The 22,251-nt window shown below is 38.8% G+C and overlaps 1 protein-coding gene across 6 annotated transcripts in view; it reads right to left on the minus strand.

Moving 5' to 3' along the window:
* Window positions 1-22,251, minus strand: part of PDE1C (phosphodiesterase 1C) — a 506,252-nt gene that overhangs the window by 63,650 nt on the left and 420,351 nt on the right. For 3 of the 6 annotated variants that reach the window (XM_004418849.3, XM_014785896.2, XM_087429328.1), the window contains exons 9-14: window positions 16,415-16,515; window positions 13,703-13,831; window positions 10,098-10,199; window positions 9,410-9,530; window positions 4,294-4,375; window positions 737-857 (exon numbers count right to left, since the gene is read on the minus strand). In XM_004418849.3, coding sequence (XP_004418906.1) covers window positions 737-857; window positions 4,294-4,375; window positions 9,410-9,530; window positions 10,098-10,199; window positions 13,703-13,831; window positions 16,415-16,515 — 656 coding nt within the window. Of the gene's footprint in view, window positions 1-715; window positions 858-4,293; window positions 4,376-9,409; window positions 9,531-10,097; window positions 10,200-13,702; window positions 13,832-16,414; window positions 16,516-22,251 lie in introns of all 6 variants that reach the window. The other 3 variants (XM_087429336.1, XM_087429318.1, XM_087429345.1) reach the window with 1 other exon arrangement.

The raw sequence follows: 22,251 nt of genomic DNA on the forward strand, positions 1-22,251 counted from the left end.
ACCAGCAGTAGTACTATGAATAAAGACTAAGTGTTAGCTTTATCGTATTAGCACTTCCTCTGTGCTAGACCTTGTCCTAAGGGCTTTACGTAGACTGAATAACTCATTTAATCCTCCCTGCAACCTATGAGTATTATAATCCACATTTTCTCAGATGGGGAAACTGAGGCAACTTGCCTGAGATTGCACAGCTAAGAAGCGATGGGATGAGGATGTTCAACCCTGGCAATCTGACTCCAGAGCCTGTACGCTTTAACTACTAACCTACGCTCAATAGAATGATGTTGCGGCAGAAGGCGATTTAAAATTTCAGCTGTTTTTTCTCCACTTCATTCTCTTCCTGAACCTAGAAATGAAAGTCAGTTTCATTTCTTGTGATAACTCTGATCAGTGGTACTTTCCTTTTGGAGTATCAGGAGTGAGGACTGCCCGGGCACAGCAGGTAAAAGCGCAGTGACTGGGGCTGCCATGAGCAAGGGCACCAAGAGAGAGAACAGGACTGGGGCTGTACCAGGGACCTGCCGGTCACGATTTGGACCTCGGTCATTCCTTTCCAGGCCAGCCTGGAAAGTGCAGGTAGTACAACTGCAACTCCACTGAGAAAAAGAAAGAGGCAGACATCTCTCTTATAAGAAGGAGGTAGGGCAAACATCATTATGAAATACCACCCCCACCCCTTCCAAAAGAAGAATTCTGCCCTCTTGGACAGACCAACCTGAGAAGCTTCTCCACTGACCTCGATCGCCTCTGTCCTGTCCCACCAGTTTGGGAGGTCTCATCAATTAACGGACTCACGATCTTTTCAGTCATGTCCGTGAGCACAGTGAAGGTGGGTTCCACAATGAAATCAATAAAACCTGAAGAGAAACAGCAATGCTTCAGAGGAACTACATATTAACTTGGGCATTTCCATATTTTCCCCCGGAAACTGATGAGTCGCATCTTTCTTTTAAAATTCATCTATGCAGGAGCTCCAGATCAGATGAGAAGAAAATAGTTTGGTCTTATTCATTTAATATATTCCTTGATTTGAATATCATGAGTCAGTTCCATTTCTCCTATATAACTTTCCTATGACTTTTTAGTAGATAGTCCAGTGAAGTGCTTAAGAAATATATGTTCAACATCCGCTGTGTAACAAACGCTGTGATAGATGCTACGTAAAATGCTAAGATATACAACACAACCTGCCTGCCCTCAAGGAGTTTATAGGAGAGATTAATTGAGCACAAAAATGACCCCTGAAGTATATGGAAAGGGCCAAATGAGAAGCCCAAATAAAGGCCCCTGGGAAGGGATGGGAGAGAGGATATTTTCTCTCCCACTGAGAGGGCTGCGAACAGCTTTATGAAGCTGTGATGTTTGAGTCAAGCCCTAAGTCTCTTCACTCTAGGTGAGGGGGTGGAATAAGCAAAGTGGCAAGGATAGAAAAAAGTGGAGGACGTGTCTGAGGAATGACTGTGGCTTAGAGATTCTTTTGGAGTTGGGGAGGGAGAGCCTGGGAATTCAGACCATCATCAGCTCAGGGAGGGAGGCTCCTAAGTGTCGGGATAAGGAGTTGGGACTTAGAAGGGCACTAGAAGCCCCTTGAGATGTTTGGGCAGCATTGTAATAGGATTTTTTAAATGTTCTTTGGGAAAATTAATCTGGTAAGATGGATGGGAAGGGAGACAGCAGGTGGAGCGGAGGCTGGGAAAATCATTTTAGAAGCTGTTGCAATGGCTCAAAGGAAAGGTAAGGAAAGTGAGATCCAGTGTCACTGTAAGCTAGGAGTGTAATGGAGGCACAGATACACGCACAGCAGGAGGCGGTACTGCCTCTAGGTGTGATCGTCCAGAGACTTCCAGCAAAGCAGAGAACACAGGGATGATGGGGGAGAATGTGGCTGAGGAGAAAGACGATGGGCTCAGTCTTAGATCTACTGACTCTGAGGTACAGGGGACACATCTAGATGGGAGAGGGCAGACAGGGTTGGAAGAAACAGGTTGGAAACTGGAAGAGGGGTCATTCTGGAATGGTACCTTTGAGAAATCGCCACATTAGGCTAGAGTGGCTGTCTCAACAGCTCAGAAATATCCGAGTGTTCTGTGACTCATCAGGAGAAAATATATGATCTGGAATTACTGTTGGCAATTCATTACACAGCCATGTGCAAGTTGGAAGGAAACGAAATTCCAATCAAAGGAAATACGGTGTTTGGAAATATACAAATGCCTATTTGGTTTTCACAATGACTGAGGCGGGGGTGATAGTGGCATTTAATGCCCAGTAGTGAAGGATGCTAAAAGTCCTATAATATAATTGGCAAAACAAGAACTGTCCCAATCAAATACCCAAAGTATCCTGATAAGGAAACACTGACAGCCAAATTTGTATTCTAGTTAATTGTGGTACAATTTTAAGCTGAAACTAAAGTGTTTGATAACACTATTTTCAACTTTTTTTTTCTCACTAGTTAAATTCAACATGTCCAAACCAGAACTAACTCATCATCTTTCTCTCTAATCCTTATAAATGGGACCACGGTCCAACCACTTAATCTAGGTTGCTGCCTTTACGTTAGCTTTGCATCCAGCTGAATCCTTAAATTCTTATATGCCATCTCTTTCCTGGAGAGTCCCTGTACTACCTTAGTTCTAACACATCATTTCTTCCCTGTAATCCTGCAGGAGGCACCCTGCTGGTTTCCTCACCTCTAGTCTTAGTAAAAACCCTCCAAGCTACTGATACAGAAATGTTTCCAAAACAGGGCTTGGAAAACCTTTTCTGTAAAGGCCAGATAGTAAATATTTTAGGCTTTGTGGGCCATATCTATGACAACTCCCTAACTCTACCACTGTGGTACAAAAGTAGCCATAGACAATATGCCAATAAATGAACTTAGCTATGTTGTAATAAAATTTTATTTACAAGATCAAGTAGTGGGCCAGATTTAGAACACAGACTATAGTTTGCTATATCTTATTCTAAAATATCAATTTATATATTCTTAAACTTTACTTAAACTTCTTTAGATATGCCCTCATTTCCTACAGGAAAGCATAAGCATATGTTATTCTCAACACAATACATAATCTGGGTCTGATTTTCTCTCCAAACATGTCCCTCACTTCATTCTACTCCCTACTCCCTTCATTCCTCTCCACTACTCCAGCCATAGGGAATTGTTTGTAATTCCCTTACCATACTAGGCTGTTTTAAATTTCCCTGCTTAGTATATGCTAATCCCTTGTCTGGAATTCTCTTCCACCCACCCCTAACATACCTCTAACACATATTACCATTTGCCTAGACACTGCCTACTTATCACTTACTTATCTCTTCAACTTGAATATTACTCTTCAACAAGTCTTTCTGGATCTAACGGTTCACACACTCTGTTCTGTACCCGATTGTACCACGTACAAAACTCTACCTTAGCCCTGTCATTCTCTAACAGATTTTGTTTTCATAATGTTTTGTCTACCATCCAATACTGGTTCAATGTCTTTGAGAGCAGGTAACGTGTATAATTTGTCTTTGTTTTTATAAGATCTATTATAGTGTCTAGCAGCACCTTACACCTAACAACGACTTAATATATTATCATGAAAAAAATGAATAAGTACTCAAAACACAAGTGGAAAAAAAATCAATAAATTTTTGTTGAATTTATTTTTTGAATGATTTCTGACTCTTCCAAGGTGGAGATCACTGATGATGTTTAATTTATGTATGGCACCAGTACCCTCTTGCATATCTGAGAATTTCTGTAACGCACATATATTATGGTTATCGGCAGTGCAAAAGTTATTCTTACCAAAAAAAAACAAAAGATGCTAAAAAGTTTTTTAAAAGGAAGAAAGGAAGGAAATATTTAAAAGGAGCCATTTCTAGAAGTAGGATCATTCAGGAAATGGTGCTGTCCTGGGATCAGGGCTGGAGGAAGCACCTGTTGAGGAGAAATGCCATGGAGACTTCCGGTATTGCATACAGAATGGAGAGGCTGAAACAGAATGGGCTTCCTACCACTGATTTTTGTCATCACCTTGGAAGACTGAGACCCCTTTTTCTCTTGGCAGGGAATGATGGAGATAGCAGAGTATCACTGTCTAATTTTCCCATGAACCAGCCACATTCCAGGGAGAAGGATGGGGGGAGCAGCTCCATCAACCCAACCAGCCAAAGCCATGAGCACAGCATAGCAGAATGGAGCCAGGTTCCCAGCCAAAGAAGCACTGGGAGCATCCGAGCTTACTTCCAGACATCCCTCTCTGGTTTTTCCTTCCATCCACAGGGCTGGCAAACACGTACCTACTTGTGACTGAGCAACCATGGTTGACTTTCGGTCACACAGAGGAGAAAAAGGCAGCCCCAGCTCTGCTTCTCTGTCACCCTAGAAAAACAGAAAGTCACAGTAAATTAAGAACAGTAGGCTGAGCCACCCAGATTTTATTTAACAACTTCAGCTGCCACGAAGGCCACTGGTCTTTACTTTAATTATTACAATTACATTATGTAATAAGTCCTTACGGGGCCTGCTCTTCTGCATAAAAGACACCAAGAGGCTGAAGCCCTCTGGGGTCCAATCATTCCATCCAACTGCAAAGGCACATGCTGTCGTATAGAAAGCCTCCTCAGGCAGCCATAGGCCCGCCGAGGAAAATAAGAAAAGCAATGTGTCCTGTGGCCTAGAGCCAACACTGCAGTCACAATTCCTGTGTGTTTTTGAGTTGTCCTGTGTTGACCTATGGCCTTTCTTGAGCCAGTGAACCCCTCCCAGCTGTGGGCAGTGTCCAAGACACAAACTCAAACTGGACTGATTTGGATTTATTCTCTTAGTGCTACCTAAAGCCACACACCACAAGGGTAAGTGCTCCTGGGGTCTTAACCTCAGGGCTTAGCCCATAATGAAAAGTGGACCAAAAAAGAAGCACAGTAAATAATTGCTTGTGTTTTCAAGTTAGACAATAACAAAACAAGATTCTCCAGCCAATATATTCTCAATCTGACCAAAAAGCATCAAAATAATCAGCAAGTGCTATGGAAAGTCTAAATAATGATGGAGATGGTTTTTAAAAACCTGAACTGGAACCTCAATACTTCAGTCAGACACACAGAGAAAAGGGAAAATATGTCACCTTTCTTGTAGCAGTGAAGTTGTGCTGGTTCATTTTACTAGCAAAGAATCTGCTTAGGTTAACGGCTACCAACTTGGGCTTGAATCTGGCCTTTCTCCCCCTAGCTGTGTGATCATAGGAAGTTTATTTTCCCTCTATAGGTTTCAGTTTTATGATCTACAAAATGCGGGATAATAATCTCTCATCATCAGGTTATGATGAAGATTAAATGAGAAAATGTATGTAACTAAATAAGAACTATTATCATTTCCCAATAGGTATCTCTAATATTCAAGTCAAGATTTGAGAAATATTTAGTGAATTTGTTACATCTAATACACTCTGATAATAATAAATATTACCAATAAATTAATAGTAAATAAAGAGTAATAACAACCTGGGTCAAAAACCAGTCCTAGTTCAAAAACTGAAAGCTTTTTCTTTCTAAGGCACGTTAACAAAGAGAAAGGATGCTAGCTCACGCACACATTTACCATTTATTGAAAGGAAGGAAAAGGAATGGGCGTCTGAGGAAGCTGAACAGTGGGGCCACAATGGGCACTGGGGACATCCAAGAGTCTCAGAACAGTCCTGAAGTGGCTTGGTTCCTTCTGCACCCTTTCCTGTATAGACACCCCTTGGGACACAATGGCGCCTCTCTTTCTGAATATGCTTGCTAAGGACTGATCTCTCTCTCAAGTAGCATGATAAAAATAATTTACTCCCTAGCTATTTCTACCTGGGCATGTATGAAGAGTATTTATAACATAAATTGTACTTGTGTAAATGGTTTAGTGGGATAGCTCAGCTAAAACAAATAAAACCCACCCTTATTCCCTACCAAGCAGGGATACAAGTTGTTTTGTTGGTACATTTTAATGGGGATGGTTTAGAAGAAGAGGGAAGAACTCTAACCACTTGACTGTTAAGATGTAAGCATTAATTTGGATTTTATTACTGAAAAAGTGCATGATATTAAACAATTTCTTATCCTATGGACTTGCCCATACCTACATCCACACATCACTTACATCTTTTGGATTTAATTAAGCTGAGTGGACTCAACTATCAAAAGCCTATTTTAAAACAGCAGTCACTGAATTCTCTTTGGAGGACAGATACATTTATTAATTGGAAAAAAATGTGCAAAAAGTAATATGGAAGAATGTACTTCTACAGGTGAATCCAACTTGATTGACACAACATTGTATGACTTTATAACTAATGGCCCTTGTGAAATTATTCATACACTTCCTCTTTACTAAAGAGGTCAATATTTTCAACCCATGATCAATCAAATTTTTAAAAACAATATATAAAATACCTAAATAACATAATTAGTAAGGTAGACGTACCTGGTGTTCTTTGAATTCTATACTCAGCAGGTAGGAGATAAATTACTTTTCAAGAGCCATGAACATTCACAAAAATTGATTACACAGTAGGTGACAAATGAATTTCACAATAAAACCCAAACAATGAAAAAATCCTGATCAAATTGCAGTATGCCACATATTAAATACAAAACTAGAAAGCAAAGGAAACTATCACTGGAAAATTATATAAACAAACACGTCTACGGTGCAAATCTTTGGTAAAATAAAAATCTAAATCAAAATTACAGAATATTTAGAAAAGAATGATTGTGAACACACTGCACATCAGAATCTAGGAGATTCATGACAAGAAAAAGACGAACTCCCAGCCTTATATTTCCTGATATTAAACAAGCAGAATGAAAATAAATGAATTGAGCATCCAACTCAGGGAGTTAGCAAAAGAACAAAATAAACTCAAGCAGAAGAATGAATTAATAAAAATGAAAACATCAATTAAGATATTATAAAATAAAAAAGAAATAAAATAATCAAATGATCAGCTAATTTCATAGAGAAGAAAGAGGAAAAAAACCACTAACTATGAAATGAAAAATAAAAATGGGAAAATAACCACAGACACAGAGGAAATTAAAAGAATTGTAAAATATAAAAATATAGAGCAATACAAAGGAAATGAACTTCAGCACTTTTACAACAAGTATTTACCAAAGAGGCAAACTTATATTTCTTTAAAGTCAATATTTCATTGAAAAGCACCCTGAGGCAGTAGCTTGGATTTTGTAAAATATGGTTATAAAACTGAAGATGTACTGGCTCTTTTAGCAAAGCATGGAAGGTCTGGTCTATCAGCACTGAGGCTGTGGCCTTTATTTTGAAATATAACCCAACTATTCCAAATGTAATTTTTTCAAAGACTCTACAGTCCCATTGAGATTTCCCATTTGAAGTGTCCAATTTAAGATCTATAGTTAAGAGCTGAGGCAACATTTCTCCTACACGGGTTACTTACAATGGCTTATGGCATCTGGGTTAAAATATTAAGTCAATAAAAATAATTTACTGAATCATAATTACTAAAAAATAGTTCCAGTCCAATGAGCTAACATTCCATTCCCAATAGGCAGGAAATTCAATATGGTTATTTTCACTATGCCTCTAGCACATTTTCATTCAATTCAAGCACATGTGTACGCAAACAAGATTTCCTTTACGGGAAAAAATGTTCACATATTAAATAATTTCTCATATTCACTCTCTCACAATTAAAAAAAGGAATTGCTTCAATGCCTCAAACTTATATGAGTTAACTATGATCCACCTTTGGCTACAGATTAAATATTCCTAGCTGTAGGAGGTGTTATTGCAAAAGCAATATCAAAGAAAGCATATGATAAGGGGAGTGGATATCTGGAGAAAAATCCCCTCACTAATGTTAGAAAAATAGCTTCTGGAAAAATGGCTCAAAATTAGCCCTCAATTAAGGATGGATTTACATAATCATTCTTGTATATACAACAGAGCCACACCTGTAAAGCTCTAGTTCTTCTCATACCATTGGCTTCCTTGAGAACTACTTTGTAAGGCCAAGCCATCACCTTGTAAGAGAAAACAGCCATATGCTGAATAGGGTACCTGCTGGTGTATTCATCTAACAGCTTTGGGGTACTTGTATGTATGCATGTGTTGATGTGCTCCCACGGACAGAAGGAAGGAAACGTAGAACATTTAATGCTGGGAGGACCATAACAAAACACCTGGTCCAACCTTCCCCCATATCCCCCCGGTCCACCAAAAAACAAATCACAGATAAGACCACTGGGAACTAGAGGAGTGATTTGATTGGTCTCAGGCCACAAACCAGTTAAAATAAAAACTCTGATAGAGGGCCTTCAGGACTTTGTTTAATGTGATGTTAATTCTAGCCCCACCTAGACATTGTATACACTTTCAGAAGAAAAAAACACACATAGATGCCTTCTACAATTTCTCCATTCAAACTAGAATCATAAGAATAAGAGTAATCATAGGAGTAATTTGCTTCCAAAAATCCAAATAACCAATGAAAGAGCATATCTCTTGTTAGTTTGAGGACAGTTGAGACTGGTGTTAACAAGTAGTGTTTTATGGAATCTCAGAGGTCTCTGAATCCATGATGTGAATCTTCCTTCTTGAATTAACAAAAATTAACTGAATTAACTATATTAACTTGAATTAACAGTAATTTAGGTCCCACAATCTACACGTCATCTTGCCCTCAACCTCAGGACGTCATGTCTTGAAACAGACGTTTTAGTGGCAGCTCTTCTTGAGAAGACATTTGTCTTAGTGCTACGTCTTTATTTCCCTTTCTATCTCTTCTTCTGTGTACCTTTTTTTTTTTTTAATTTTAAAGCACTGTATACTCATTAAAGACTCTGGCTATTCTTGTAGAAAACACAACCCTGTGTCTTAGGAGGTAGTAAGTCTAACTATAATTGGAACAGTAGCTTCTAGTGATTTCCTGACCCCAAACTGCCACACTTGGCTTTGGAATTTGACAACATGACTTATTTGCTCAAAAGAAACAACCTAACCAATTATAACAGAAACATTAAAGATTAACATCTTAATCCCACAGGGCGATGTCAAAGCAACCATCATCTGGTCAACCCATTAGAAAAAAAGTAAAAGGGAAAGTAACCAGATGACATTTTGACAAAAGACTGTCAAAAGGAAATGCTTTTTTTCTGGAAATGCTTTTTTTCCAAAAAGAAATGCATACAATAGAAATACCATAATGTTCTGAGAATCAAAATTTAGGTAAGATTCAAACATCGCACGACCAGGAGGCAAAAAAAAAAAGCTGCGAACCCTCTCTCCCCAGAGAATGTTATTGTAATCTCTAGAGTCCTTATCACAGCATTGCTGAAATACAAAATTCAGAAAATATCCAGTGATGACAGCCTTAGGGGTAGCATAACAACAAGGTACCTGTCTGAAGAACTCCTCCAGGAGTGACATCGTCCAGCGATGATGGAGCTCCCACGCTTTTGCTGGATGGCTAATGTCTGCTGTGTGCAACATCAGGGATAATGCTTTCGGTTTTTCTATTCTGTAAACCCAATCACATGATGACCAAACTTTCAGAATGTCAATAAGAGTTTTAAAAAAGCATTAATTTTTTAATCCCTTCCATTCTCCCATCTCAAACCCCACTTCAGCCGAATTGGGGGAAAGGGATCATTTCATCCTACACCTGGGATATTCATCAGCTTGGTCTCCACGTTTATTGAACCAGACACCTCAAAAACTGACTCAAAACTATTTGTGGAATGGCTGCATCATTCAAAAAGACAACGAGAATCCAAGGGTCACTCACTGATTTTATTTGTTGCCTTCACATTGAGTGGATCTTTGATGATTTAGTTTCCCACAGGAAATATATTCAAATTCTAATTGGGGCAAATTGTTACCAGCCCTATTATTTATTTCAACCCCAGTGAGAACCTATCTGTGACATGTACAATTCTCATGCTCTCTGCTCTAAACATCTCCACTCTATGAGACCATTCAATGAAATTCTCTGAAGGAGGTATGCTTTAAAGGTGCAACAATGTGGACGGTACTAGTTCAAACATCTATAAAAACACAAAACACATGACGTCACAGGCCCACTCACGCTTCCGGCTGCTGGAGAGCAGTCTTCATCGCTTTGATTTGTTGGAAATGACAGGACATATCCGTGGCCATCACCATCTCAATTACCAAAGTCCGAAACTCCCTTTCAGGGACACACCATGGAGAAAAAAAGATGGAAGTAAAAAATGGAAACCAAAAATTAGTTTTTTTTGCCACTTCTAATCGAAATCAGTTAGCTAGTTGTGACATTTCTAATCTAACTTGAGACTTTTAGGTGGACTTTTTATGAGGAATCAATGAAGGTTAAGGATTAGGGAAGTTGTTCGAAAGGAATATGACATGTGGAATCCACATATCATTTGGAAAATTAACTCACAGGAAAAATTCCAATGCAAGTGAAGGTGTAGTAAAGCAACATTTTTTTTCTTTTAGCACTTTAAAGACGTTATTCCAATGTCTTCTGGCCTCCATGGTTTGTAATGAAAAGTCTACAGTAATTCAAATTGTTCCACTGAATGTCATGTGTCGTTTGTCTCTAATTTTATCTTTAACTCTCGGCAGTTTGACTATAATATGTGTGTAGGTGTGTTTTTATTTGAATTTATCCTCTTTTAGGTTTGCTGAGCTTCTTGAATCTACAGATTTATATCTTTCACCTTATTTGGGAAGTGTTCAGCCATTATTTCTTTAAATATTTCTTCTGCCCCATTCTTTCTCTCTCCTCTCTTTCTGAGACTCCAACTCTCCTTATGTTTGACCATCTGAAATTGTCTGACAGGTCTCTAAGATTCCACTCATTTTTTAAATCATTTTTCTCCTACTTCTTCAAATGTGATCATTTTGATTGATCTTTTCAAGTTCACTGATTCTTTCCTCTGTCTTCTCCAACTTTCTATTAAGCCAATGTAGTGAACTTTCAATTTAGATATTTTATTTTCCAGTTCTAAAATTTCTTTTTCCTCTTGCTTTTATTTTAATTTCCCTGGTTAAATTTTACCACAATTTATTTATTACAAGTATATTTTCCTTTACGGCTTTAATATATATATTATGCTCACTGAACATAAATATAATAACAACTGCTTTAAAAGGCCTTGCCTGATAATTCCAACAATAGTTCACCTTGGAGTCTGCATCTATTGATTGTCTTTTCCCCTGCAAAAAAGTCACATTTTCTTTGTATGTCATTTAGATTGTCACAGAATTTGAGTTTCCTCGTATTTGGCTCTTTCTTGTCTGGGATTCTAACTTGCTTGATAGGAGCTCTGTTTGTTCCTACCTTGGTTTCTCTAGCAAGAAAAATAGTGGAGGATTTTGTATAAATATAGTTTTAGCCATCTAGCATTGTCACCTTGACTGAGACTGCCTTCAGGGTAAAGTCACAAAAACATCAGACTCATCTCATCTTGTCATAGTCTCCAAATTTTGACACCTCTTCAAAATCTGTCTGATTTTGTTCACTCTCTAGAGCCTCAAGTCATTGGGAGTTGTGTTTGTTTGTTTGTATTTTGTCCATGGTTTATAGTTGTTATTTGCAGGAGGATTGGTTTATTAGCAGCTAGTTTGGCCAGCCAAAAGTGGAATTCCATCTTATTCCACTTTGAAATGCAGCAAATATCTGGTAATACATTCACTTACAAAGGTCCTAAAAAGTCTAATGCACTTATATATCCAAACAGAATCTATCAGATAGTAAAACTGCTTTCCTAGAAAGATACAGGATATTAATCATGTTATCTTGGGGTTAATGGGCTTTACTGAGAGCCCTAAATAATAAGTTAGTATTTTATTTATAAGATAATACCATTGTCTTGGAGCAGTGTATCTAAACATTAATAAAATATGATAAAATAATAAAACAATACAATCACGCACCACACAATGACATTTTGGTCAACAACGAACTGCATATACAATGGTGGTCCTATAAGATTAGTACCATATAGTCTAGAGGTGTAGTAGGCTATACCATCTAGATTTGTGTTAAGTATAGTCTATGTTCACACAATGACGAAATCACCTAACAACACATTTCTCAGAAAGTATCCCTGGCGTTAATGTCTCATGCTTCCCAGCCTTGCTAAACTTTCCTTAGACTACATGATCTATGACGCTTCTACTCAAGTGTCCTCCCCTTTCTCCTTCCCCTGAGATTTAAAAAAAAAAAAAGAGGCAACTATTCAAGCTTTGGAGCACTTTATTAGATTGTCATAAGGCCAGGAATATATGCTATATGAACAAGCCCTCACACAAATCCTTCAAAACCATGACGTAACTGAACATGCGTGAAGCTGTTCTCTGCCATATTCAAATCTTTCATTATACTTTTACAAACACTTAAATAGGATAGAAGGTTCCTTTTTTCCAGAAGATTTGCATTGATTAACTGAAATGCTCTGCATTTTTCAGACGCTGGCTGAATCTAGCATTTTCCAATAAAATTCAAGCCAAATATTCCTCTATGTTTTAATAAACTAGAGCTGCATGGAAACTAATAGCCAACTCTTACTGAAAATCAGTTTTGGATTTACTGCTTGGTATAGCTTATTTCTCTGAATCCTTACATAACGGCACAGAGACACTCACTCCATAAACAGCTGATCATTTAATTAAAATATATAAACTGGGGCCGGCCTGGTGGCGCAAGCAGTTAAGTGCGCACGCTCCGCTGAGGTGGCCCGGGGTTCGCTGGTTCGGATCCCCGGCACGCATGGACGCACCACTTGGCAAGCCATGCTGTGGCGGCGTCCCATATAAAGTGGAGGAAGATGGGCATGGATGTTAGCCCACAGCCAGTCTTCCTCTGCCAATCAAAGAGGAGGATTGGCAGATGTTGGCTCAAGGCCGATCTTCCTCACAAAAAAAAAAATAGATAGATATAGATATATCTATATATATAGATAGATAGATATAAACTATCTGCTTCACAGTAGATTCAGGACTTTGTAACAGTTTAAATGGTTTTGCCTATAAGCTTTGAAACACCTTGACCTGTATTTACAGCTACAATGATTTGCAGGCTTGCTATATACCCCATAAAGTGTGCTAAGCATTTTAAATAGATTATATCATTTATTACAACCCTAACCAAATCACAGAGTAAATGTTATTATCTATTTCTAGAAATTAAATTTTAAAAGGGTGTAAAGGGGTTGAGTAACTTCCTAAATGTCATACAGCTAGTAAATGACTGTGTCCATATTCAAACTCAGGTGTGCTTAAACCCAAAGACCCACAGTGTCATTTAGGCAAGAGAATTAAGTACCCATGATTTTTTTTAAGTTTCAAAATAATTTCCTTAGCAAAGTTTGGAAGATTTTTTTAAAAGTCCAATCCAATATAAGGTGAAAAAAATGTTAAATGATAAAATTCGATTTAAGAAGCTAAGACAAAAGCAGCCCAAGTTTCCTAAGGTAACAAACAGCAATTATTTCCAAGATGCCTATAATATATTTGAATATTTGTGTCAATAAAAAAAAAAGAGAGAGAACGATAAAGGGGGAGGGGAGGAGGGAGGGGGGAGACAGAGAGAGACACAGCAATAAACATTTCAAACAGGGTATTATTTCTTCAAAAGCAGCATACTTCATCTCTCCTCACAGGTCCTTGCCTGGCTTCCACATCTCTCTCTCGTCTTCTCCTTACCTCCAGTCATCCTTTGAGAGGTTGATCAATATATTCATTTCCTCATCCTCTTGCAGAAGGCGATAGGCTGCACTTAAATGGTGATTTTCCAATACAGATCTATCGTTGTACAGAATAGCTGGGTCAGACCTGAACAGAAAGCCAAGCAAAATAATTGAGGGTCTTAAACAGTTGAGATTTTTCAGGTCACTCGCCCGGGCTAGAATGCACCATCTCTTTTTCTTATGTTTAGCATTATCTTTGCCCCCATGCCCTTTATATCAACCAAAAAGCTAAAACCAACACTACAAATTATCAACAGTTGTATGCAGGGTATTTTAATGTCACTACGTGAATGTGAAATATGTGATATCCAACCTGAGAACTCTCTGAAAACTGTTCTATACCCAGATCTCAATTATCTGTTCCAGTGGCAAAGGTGATTTAAAATGTGGGTCAAGTCAAACTTCCTTATAGTTTCTGGAACAATTTTAATTTTTTATTTTTATTTTATTCAATGAGAGAATTTGTTTATTTCTGGAACAATTTCAATTTTTTATCTTTATTTTATTCAATGAGAGAATTTGTTTATTTATCTTAATTGTAATTCACTGAACACATACCACCTGGCAGGTACAGTTTGCAAGTTTCTCTGGTTGTAGCTTCATCTTAAAATTTTACCATGCAGAAGCCATATGTGGAAAATTGAGAGTAAAGAATATAAGGATTATATGACAATTGTTAGTCACTTTCTCAAAGACCACTCCACAGTTGAATGACACCAAACACAGAGCCATATGCTATTTTAATATCTTTAATTTAATGAAATCTTAGCTATTAGAGCTTATTTGTTTCTCATCAAGGAAGCTGAGTCCCAGAGATGTAAAGTGACTTTGCAGAGTCCCACAGTGGCAGGGTTGGGATGAAGGCAAGGTCTTCTCACAGTCGGGCCATTGTTCCCCAAGATAACCTCCGCCTGCCATTGGTCAAACTTTGGGATATATCTAGCACACCTTTAAATTGTTAGGCTTATCATTTTGTCCATCAAAGGACACAGAACCTGGTCACAGACTGAGTTTTCTAAACGAAGATCACTAGTGCCAAGATCCTTAAATAAAGTTCTGTTAAAGAAGACCAGTGTTTAAATTTCATTCCAAACCAAGCTTAACTGAACCCACTGGAATTTTCCCACCCATATGGAGATAATAAAAAATATGCAAATCCTGAGGGGAAGGATCTGATCTTATATCTGTTAAGTAAGTAAGGCACCAACTGATGTGTATTTTGTGACGTTAAGCTCTTTTCCAACTCCTGTAATTAAGGCATTTCCCTCTGAGTTGTGACTGGTTTTGATCTTGGTCTCCAGGCAGGACCCACGTACAGTTGTTCCACCCACCCCTCCTCCTTAGCACGTGCCATTCACTGTCCTCAGAGCAAAGGTTCCACTTGCAGATATCCACTAAACAGAGCTGCTCTGTGGAATCCCCTGTATTTAAAGACCTTTCAACAGCACTACAAAAGGCTGCTTCCCAGCAGCTGAGACTACTCTATGTGAGGAGACAGGAGGTAGCAAATGAAGCAAACGGCTTAAGTCCTTTTGTCCGCTGCCACTCTACTGAAATTCCCCTACTGAAGAGAGATCAGATGATACTGTCTTCTTTAGTTTTCCAAATAATTAAGTGTGGGGTTCATTAAATACACGTAGATTTATTTAATGAACACAAAACTATCTGGAGTGTGCATCTGCTTTTTCAAACGAAATCAGCAAGTATTTATTTGGTGTTAAACTCTCACCCCTCCCTGCTATATTCTTTCTCTTTGCCTTGCCGTCTTTTCCCAAATTCTAGCCTCTTTTGATTCCTATGTCAAGGCCCAACTAACCCAACTGTCACAGTCTCTCCAGTTCCACATCACTGTCTTAAGAGAAGGTAACTTCTTAGGCCAAGAGAGAGAAAATAAGGTTTCATCCTAAATGGAAATGACAATGGACTGTACTGCTTGCCTGGAATTCTGCGCTGAGTGGAATACTAAGGATAATATGCAGCCTGGTAAGAAAAAAATACCAAAATTGATTAGTGATGTCTGTCACAGTCAAGAGGTTCAGAGTGGGGCACTTGGACCCGTGTTTAATACTCCCCACAGAGGTTTGTGATTACTTGTGCAGTTCACCATAGAGGGTAAACAGGTTGCCCATGGTGAAGGTAGCCTACATGAGACAACCTAGCTCCCCAAGCCCTGTGCCAGGGAGTGACACTAGCATTGAACAGAGATGAAGTCAGGGAAGATGAGAAGACTATCACCAGACTCCCAGAGATGAGAGGGTAAGAAGGCTCAGTCACTGTTCATGTCAACATAAACCCTGCAATCTGAGCCCGTCCTCACTGATTCAGTCTACATGGCATCTGCAATTTATATAGACTGTTCTACCTCCTACTAGAAAGAGGTAGAGTGTGCGTAGTACATACATAAATAAACAAATAGCTAGCATTCGAGTAGAGAGGAAAAGGAGATCCTAATTAGATGTGAATAAAGTATGAGAATTAGGAACAGATGGCTTCTTAAACTCTAAGTCTTGATTGAAGCTGACCAGGCTGATCTCTTGTTTATAAGTTCACTTTTTTAGAAACTCAGAATATAGCAACCATGCAAAAGAAAGGTGACTGCATCTTTCTGACTTCTAAAACTCTATCCCTGGCCCCTCTTGCCTCTTCTGCAAACACTTAACATCCTCACCGGGTCTGAATGTGGAAATTGTTGGTGGTTCCGGTATGCTCATAGTCATGGATGGCAGCTGAGAAGATGATCGCAAAGATCTCCAGCTCCGTCAGCCAGTTCTGAAAGAGAGATTACAGAGCAATCAGATAATCTGTCTCTTGCTCAGACAAAGTCTTCAGCTTGCTGACAACACACGCACATTGCTGCCTTTCTACCCTGCAGCTGGCAAGCTATTGCCAACCATACATCTTCTGATAGATAGAGTTTTCTTTTTTTTGCTCTGAGGATACTGGGGGACACGTGATTTGAAAACAGCATGCCCAGCAAGGTTGAAAAAGCTAACTAGTAGTTTTATTTTTTTCAAGCAAAAAACAATGAACATGAAGACTCTAAAAGCCCTCCTTGCATCCTTTCCCAAATTCCAAATAAAGTTCCTAGGTAGACACAGAAAAAAAAAATATTCAACATTTCAACACAATCCCAAGAACTAAGAGTAACAGAAAACCTGATGCCTATCCACCAGAAGGTGCATAGGTAGAGACAGACGGAAAGATAATACCTGGCCTCCTGCCTTATGCATGCTGATGTTTGAGGAGACTTGTCCCCATCCACACCACCAAAATAGGCTGTATAGTTCAATGGTTCTCAAAGTGTATTCCAGCAGAGTTAGCATCACCTGGAAGCTTGGTAGAAATGTAAATCCCACCCCCATCCCACTGAATCAGAAACTCTGGGTTGTGACCGACCAATCTGTGTTTTACCAAGTCATCCAGATAATTCTGACACATGCCAGAGTTTGAGAACCACTGCTATGTTTAAAGCTCCAACTGACTTCCATTTCCTAGACTCTATGGATTCATTGATGCTTCCCGTCGCTCCTGTAAACCATACTGCTCAATGCCCATATGACAGAACACCACGACTGTTAGTCCATCCTTCACACCCTCTGCTCATTTTTGTTACTAGTTGAATTGATGCTTACAAGTTTTAATGTGGTTTATTTCAAACCCTGTTTTGAAAAATGGCACTTGTTATTATAATTGTAATGTAATTAAATATGCCATAAACAATAAAATATGAACCAAAAAAAGGAGTTGTTATGTCCATAGAACCTAAGTTCAATACTTTGGATAGTTACTAAAAGGATTGCCGTCAAAATAGGTCGGACAACTGTGAAACAGTGGAAAACAACTATAACAATTTAGAGAGATTCTGCACTCAGCTTGCTTCATGAGTATCTTTAAGTTTCCATTTCACTTTAAGGAAATGAAACTAGAAATCTTAGATGGGGCAGAGTTAATGCAAGACAAATATGAGTACCCAAATTGGCAGAATTCAGAAAAGAGCCAGGGGTCTGAACTAAAGATTAGTGAATAAAATATATTTATTTGATTTAACACAAAATGATTAAAAAATGAACAGATCAATCTTTAATAATTCTCACTTTGTTTTTTTTTAATTATCTACTAATTTGGGTCTTCATCTAAGAAACTTCCTAAGAATTATTGCCTTCTTTGAGGACAGCGAAGGGAAAAATAAACTACAGACAACCTATGAAGAAAAGACTTTATAGTTAGAAAAAGAATGAGCATAGAGATAACCCAGGAAAAAAAACAAACTATACTTTCGAAAATACTATCTAGCAGAATCCAGCATGAGATGTCAGGAAACTTTTTGGCATCTTTGATAATCCGCATTAAAAATACAAACTGATCTACTAGGAACAGAAAGGCATAAAGAGAAAACAGACTAACACGAAAAATGGACAAAATGAAATGAAAATTAAGATAAATAAAAACTGCAAGAAAACCGAAACTGCAAAACCTATCCTAAAAGCAGCAAAGGGCTTCCTCATCAGGTTAACACCTCCGGGAGCTCGCTTTGTGTCAGGGCTATTTACATATAGAAATTCATGCAATACACACAACTCCATAAAGGTAGGTATTGCTGTTATCCCCATTTTATAGATGAGAAACTGAAGCTGGGAGAGGTTCAGTAACTTACCCAAGGTCACACAGCTAGTCATGTGACAAGCCACACACTGTGACTCCAGAGTTCCCACTCGTAATCTTTGTCATATTTCTCTTGGGTCATTGTTCATGTGTTTACTCAGTTTTGCATAAAATTATATAGGTGTAATTTTATATTACACATTTTTCTTGATATTTTCCATACACATATTTTTTTCATTTGGGCAATGTCTTTCTTTTCTTCCCCAACACTCTGGCCCCACTCATCTGCCCTGACTCCCTCTACCCACTCCCCCCATTATAACTCTTTCTCCAAGCTCATTAACGATTTAACATTTTAAAAGAAGATTATGAATGGGAGACAGTGTACCATCTAAACAAATCTGAATCACCAAGCATCAGCCCAGCCAGCAGAAGGTGTCTAAATAACTACATAATGACAGTCCCACATTACAAATATCAGTGTAACTTCCCCCCTTACCCAAACACACTAACAAGACCCTATCTTAGGTGTAACCTACTTCTTTTTTTTTTTTTTTTTGTGAGAAAGATCGGCCCTGAGCTAACATCCATGCTAATCCTCTTCTTTGCGCTGAGGAAGACCAGCTCTGAGCTAACATCTATTGCCAATCCTCCTCCTTTTTTTTTTCCCCCCAAAGCCCCAGCAGATAGTTGTATGTCATAGTTGCAGATTCTTCTATTTGCTGTATGTGGGACGCGGCCTCAGCATGGCCGGAGAAGCGGTGTGTCGGTGCGTGCCTGGGATCCGAACCCGGGGCGCCAGTAGCGGAGTGCGCACACTTAACCGCTAAGCCACGGGGCCGGCCCTGGTGTAACCTACTTCTAATACACCCAAAACAACAGATGATTCTAGACAAGCATACAACAAAAAATAAAACCATAGCCTTTAAAAACTCATTTTAACATCCTGGCTTTTCAATAGACCCTGTGGATACTTAGAGTCAGTTTTGTTGTTTGGGGATGAGAAGAAAGGAGAGATGGTACTTGGCAAAAAAAAAAAAAAAAAAGAAAGAAAGAATGAGAACACCTTCACAGACGAGGTACATTAAAATGGGCCTTGAAGACTAGACAGAGCAAAAAATGGAAGTGGGCATTTTCAGAAGAATGAACAAATGAGCAAGTCCCAGTGGCAAAAGTTGATTCATCCCAAGGAAGGAAATGATTCCCCTTACTGGAGCGGGAAGTACGGCTGATTAAGGACCCTGTGATGCCAGGCACTAAAAGCTAGGGTGAGGAACCCAACCCAGATTCCATAGGCAATGAAATTTATATGCAAGAGAGTAATATGATCATTATGCTATGGAGAGGGAGAAATAAGGGCAGTATTTTTGGATTGGAAAGTCATTATAGGATGTACAGACAGCATGGAAGTAGAATCCATATGGCTTAGCAATTAACTGAATACAGGGGGCCTGGTGGGGACGAAGAGGTTGCAGTCAAGGAGAACAAGAAATTAAAGATGACCCCAACATTCCTAGCCCAAATGGCAAAAACAATGGTGGGTGGCATTTTTTGTTGTTAGTGCCGTCGAGTTGATTCTGACTCCTAGCAACTCTGTGTACAGCAGAGCAGAACCCTGCCTGGTCTTTTCTGTACCATCCTCTCACCTTCTGGTGCTATATCAGACAATGCTCCACTGCTGTTCATAGGGTTTTCATGGCCAATTTTTTCAGACGTGGGAGGCCAGGTCCTTCTTCCAAGTCTATCTTAGTCTGGAAGCTCTAATGAAACCTGTCCACCATGGGTGACGCTGCTGGTATTTGAATTACTGGTGGCATAGCTTTCAGCATCACAGCAACACACAGCCGCTAGGGTACAACAACCAACAGACAGGCAGTGTGGTTGGTTCCCTGACCAAAAACAACCCAGGCCGTGGCAGTGACAGCCAAATCTTAACCACTAGACCACCAGAGCTGGCTGGGTGGTATTAGTTGCCATCATTTATAGAAACAGAGAAAAGGTAGGAGAAGCTATTTTTAAGAAATTGGCCTTCATATTTTAATATGGCTCAGATTTCCTTGCCTTTTCCAAATTAATCACTGTGAACCCAGAAGGTTTTATGACAACCCATAAGAAGTCAGAAATTTAAGTCTCATACGAATTTTATTCCAGGTTTATCAAACTGTGACAAGGTACAAGCCACAGATCCTATCAATATTTCACTATCTACAAAATATGAGTTTCACAACTAAATCAATGACAGGGAGGCTCTGACAGCTGGTAATGGTGGGCTCTGAATTCTGCTGTGTGTGACTCAGGAGGGCAAGCCATGGGGGGCAGGGGAGACAGGGGTTAATAGGGGCAGTGGAAACCTGAAGGAAAAGAACATGGGCAAATTCTCATTGCCAGAGGAGACATTATTAGCAACTTGTGACTTTTATATGTAAATGACAGAATTTCCTTAGAAATCTGTTTCCACCCCTATATTAGTTTTCTCTTCTATCTGCACAAATTACCACAAACTTAAGGCTTAAAGAACAACCATTATTGTGTCCCATTTATTGGCACACAGCTCTTTAGGTCAGAAGTCAGCACAGTGTGGCTGGATGTTCTGGTCAGGATCTCACAAGACTGAAATCAAGGTGTTGGCAGGGCTGCGTTCCTTTCTGGAAGCTCTGTGGAAAAATCTGTTTCCAGGCACATTCAGGGCATTAGCAGAATTCACTTCCTCTCACACTTTCCACTTGGTCCCCTCCATCTTCAAACTAACAACAGCTGGTTGCGTCCTTCTCACACTTCTGCCACACCCCTTGACTTTTAAGGACTCATGTGATCACGCTGGGCCCACCTGGAGAATCCAGGATCCTCTCTCTATTTTAAGGTTTTCTGATTAGTAACCTTCATTGTATCTGCAAACTCCTTTTTGCCATCCAATCTAACATATTAACAAGTATGACACCAGAGGGCAAAGGACCTGGGGGCCAAAATTCTGCTGACCACAAACCCTAATAAAATTACTTAACATTCTTTAAATAGGACGTCATTTAAATGTCCTTAGTGTTTCCTTTATAAATATAATGAGGTCATAATACAATCAAAAGCACAAGATACATAGCTTCTGTCTTCTAAAAAAATAAACAAAAGGAAAACTAACAGCACCTTGTCTGACAAAGCAATGAAAGGGGCCAAGAAATAGCTTTAGAGTTTGGAATTTTTTGACCTAAATCAAAAGCAGACTGGAGCTCAGAGTCTGATTCATATCTATTCCATCAACAACTCTTCAATCTAATTCTGTTCAAGGATTTTCTCTTAGGAGTGAGCAAAACAATTCTGAATGGATTCAAGCATCTTCCAGGCATCTAAGTTAAGCTATAATGAGTAATATAAACAGATGACAATGAGTAATACTGTTGATGTTGAAGCCCAGACATCACTTTATCAATGGGATGTTTTGATTCCCTATGTGTCTCACAGTTTACAAAACTGAAATAATTTAAAGCATTTCCCCCTCTTGGTTTGTAATGAAAGGTTAGAGTAACAATATGTTCTCCATTCGTCAGAATACTCCCTACTGTTTTTGTAAGCTTGCAATGAAAGAAGTTTGTTTTGAGCTGCATTTCCAAGAGAGAGTGGGCAGGAAGTAGTTTCTATATTTAAGAATTCTTTTGAATATGGCCTGAATTGATAATGAAAATTCAATGGCAAATGGAAAATGAGCTCATTTAAGAACAGCATGTAATTCATCATGATCATTGGCTGCTATGACATAATATTTATATTAATGATAACTTGCATTAGTATAAATGCTTGGGAGTTTTTCCTGAATGCTAAGGAAGCTGTGTATGATACTCCTTTACGTTTCTATAGTACACTGTACATACTAGGTACCAATTAAATATATGTTGTATAGATGAGTCCAAAGTA

This window comes from Ceratotherium simum, chromosome 1, assembly GCF_057802395.1.
Source record: "Ceratotherium simum simum isolate JZ-2026a chromosome 1, ASM5780239v1, whole genome shotgun sequence".
NCBI classification, from domain to species: domain Eukaryota; kingdom Metazoa; phylum Chordata; class Mammalia; order Perissodactyla; family Rhinocerotidae; genus Ceratotherium; species Ceratotherium simum.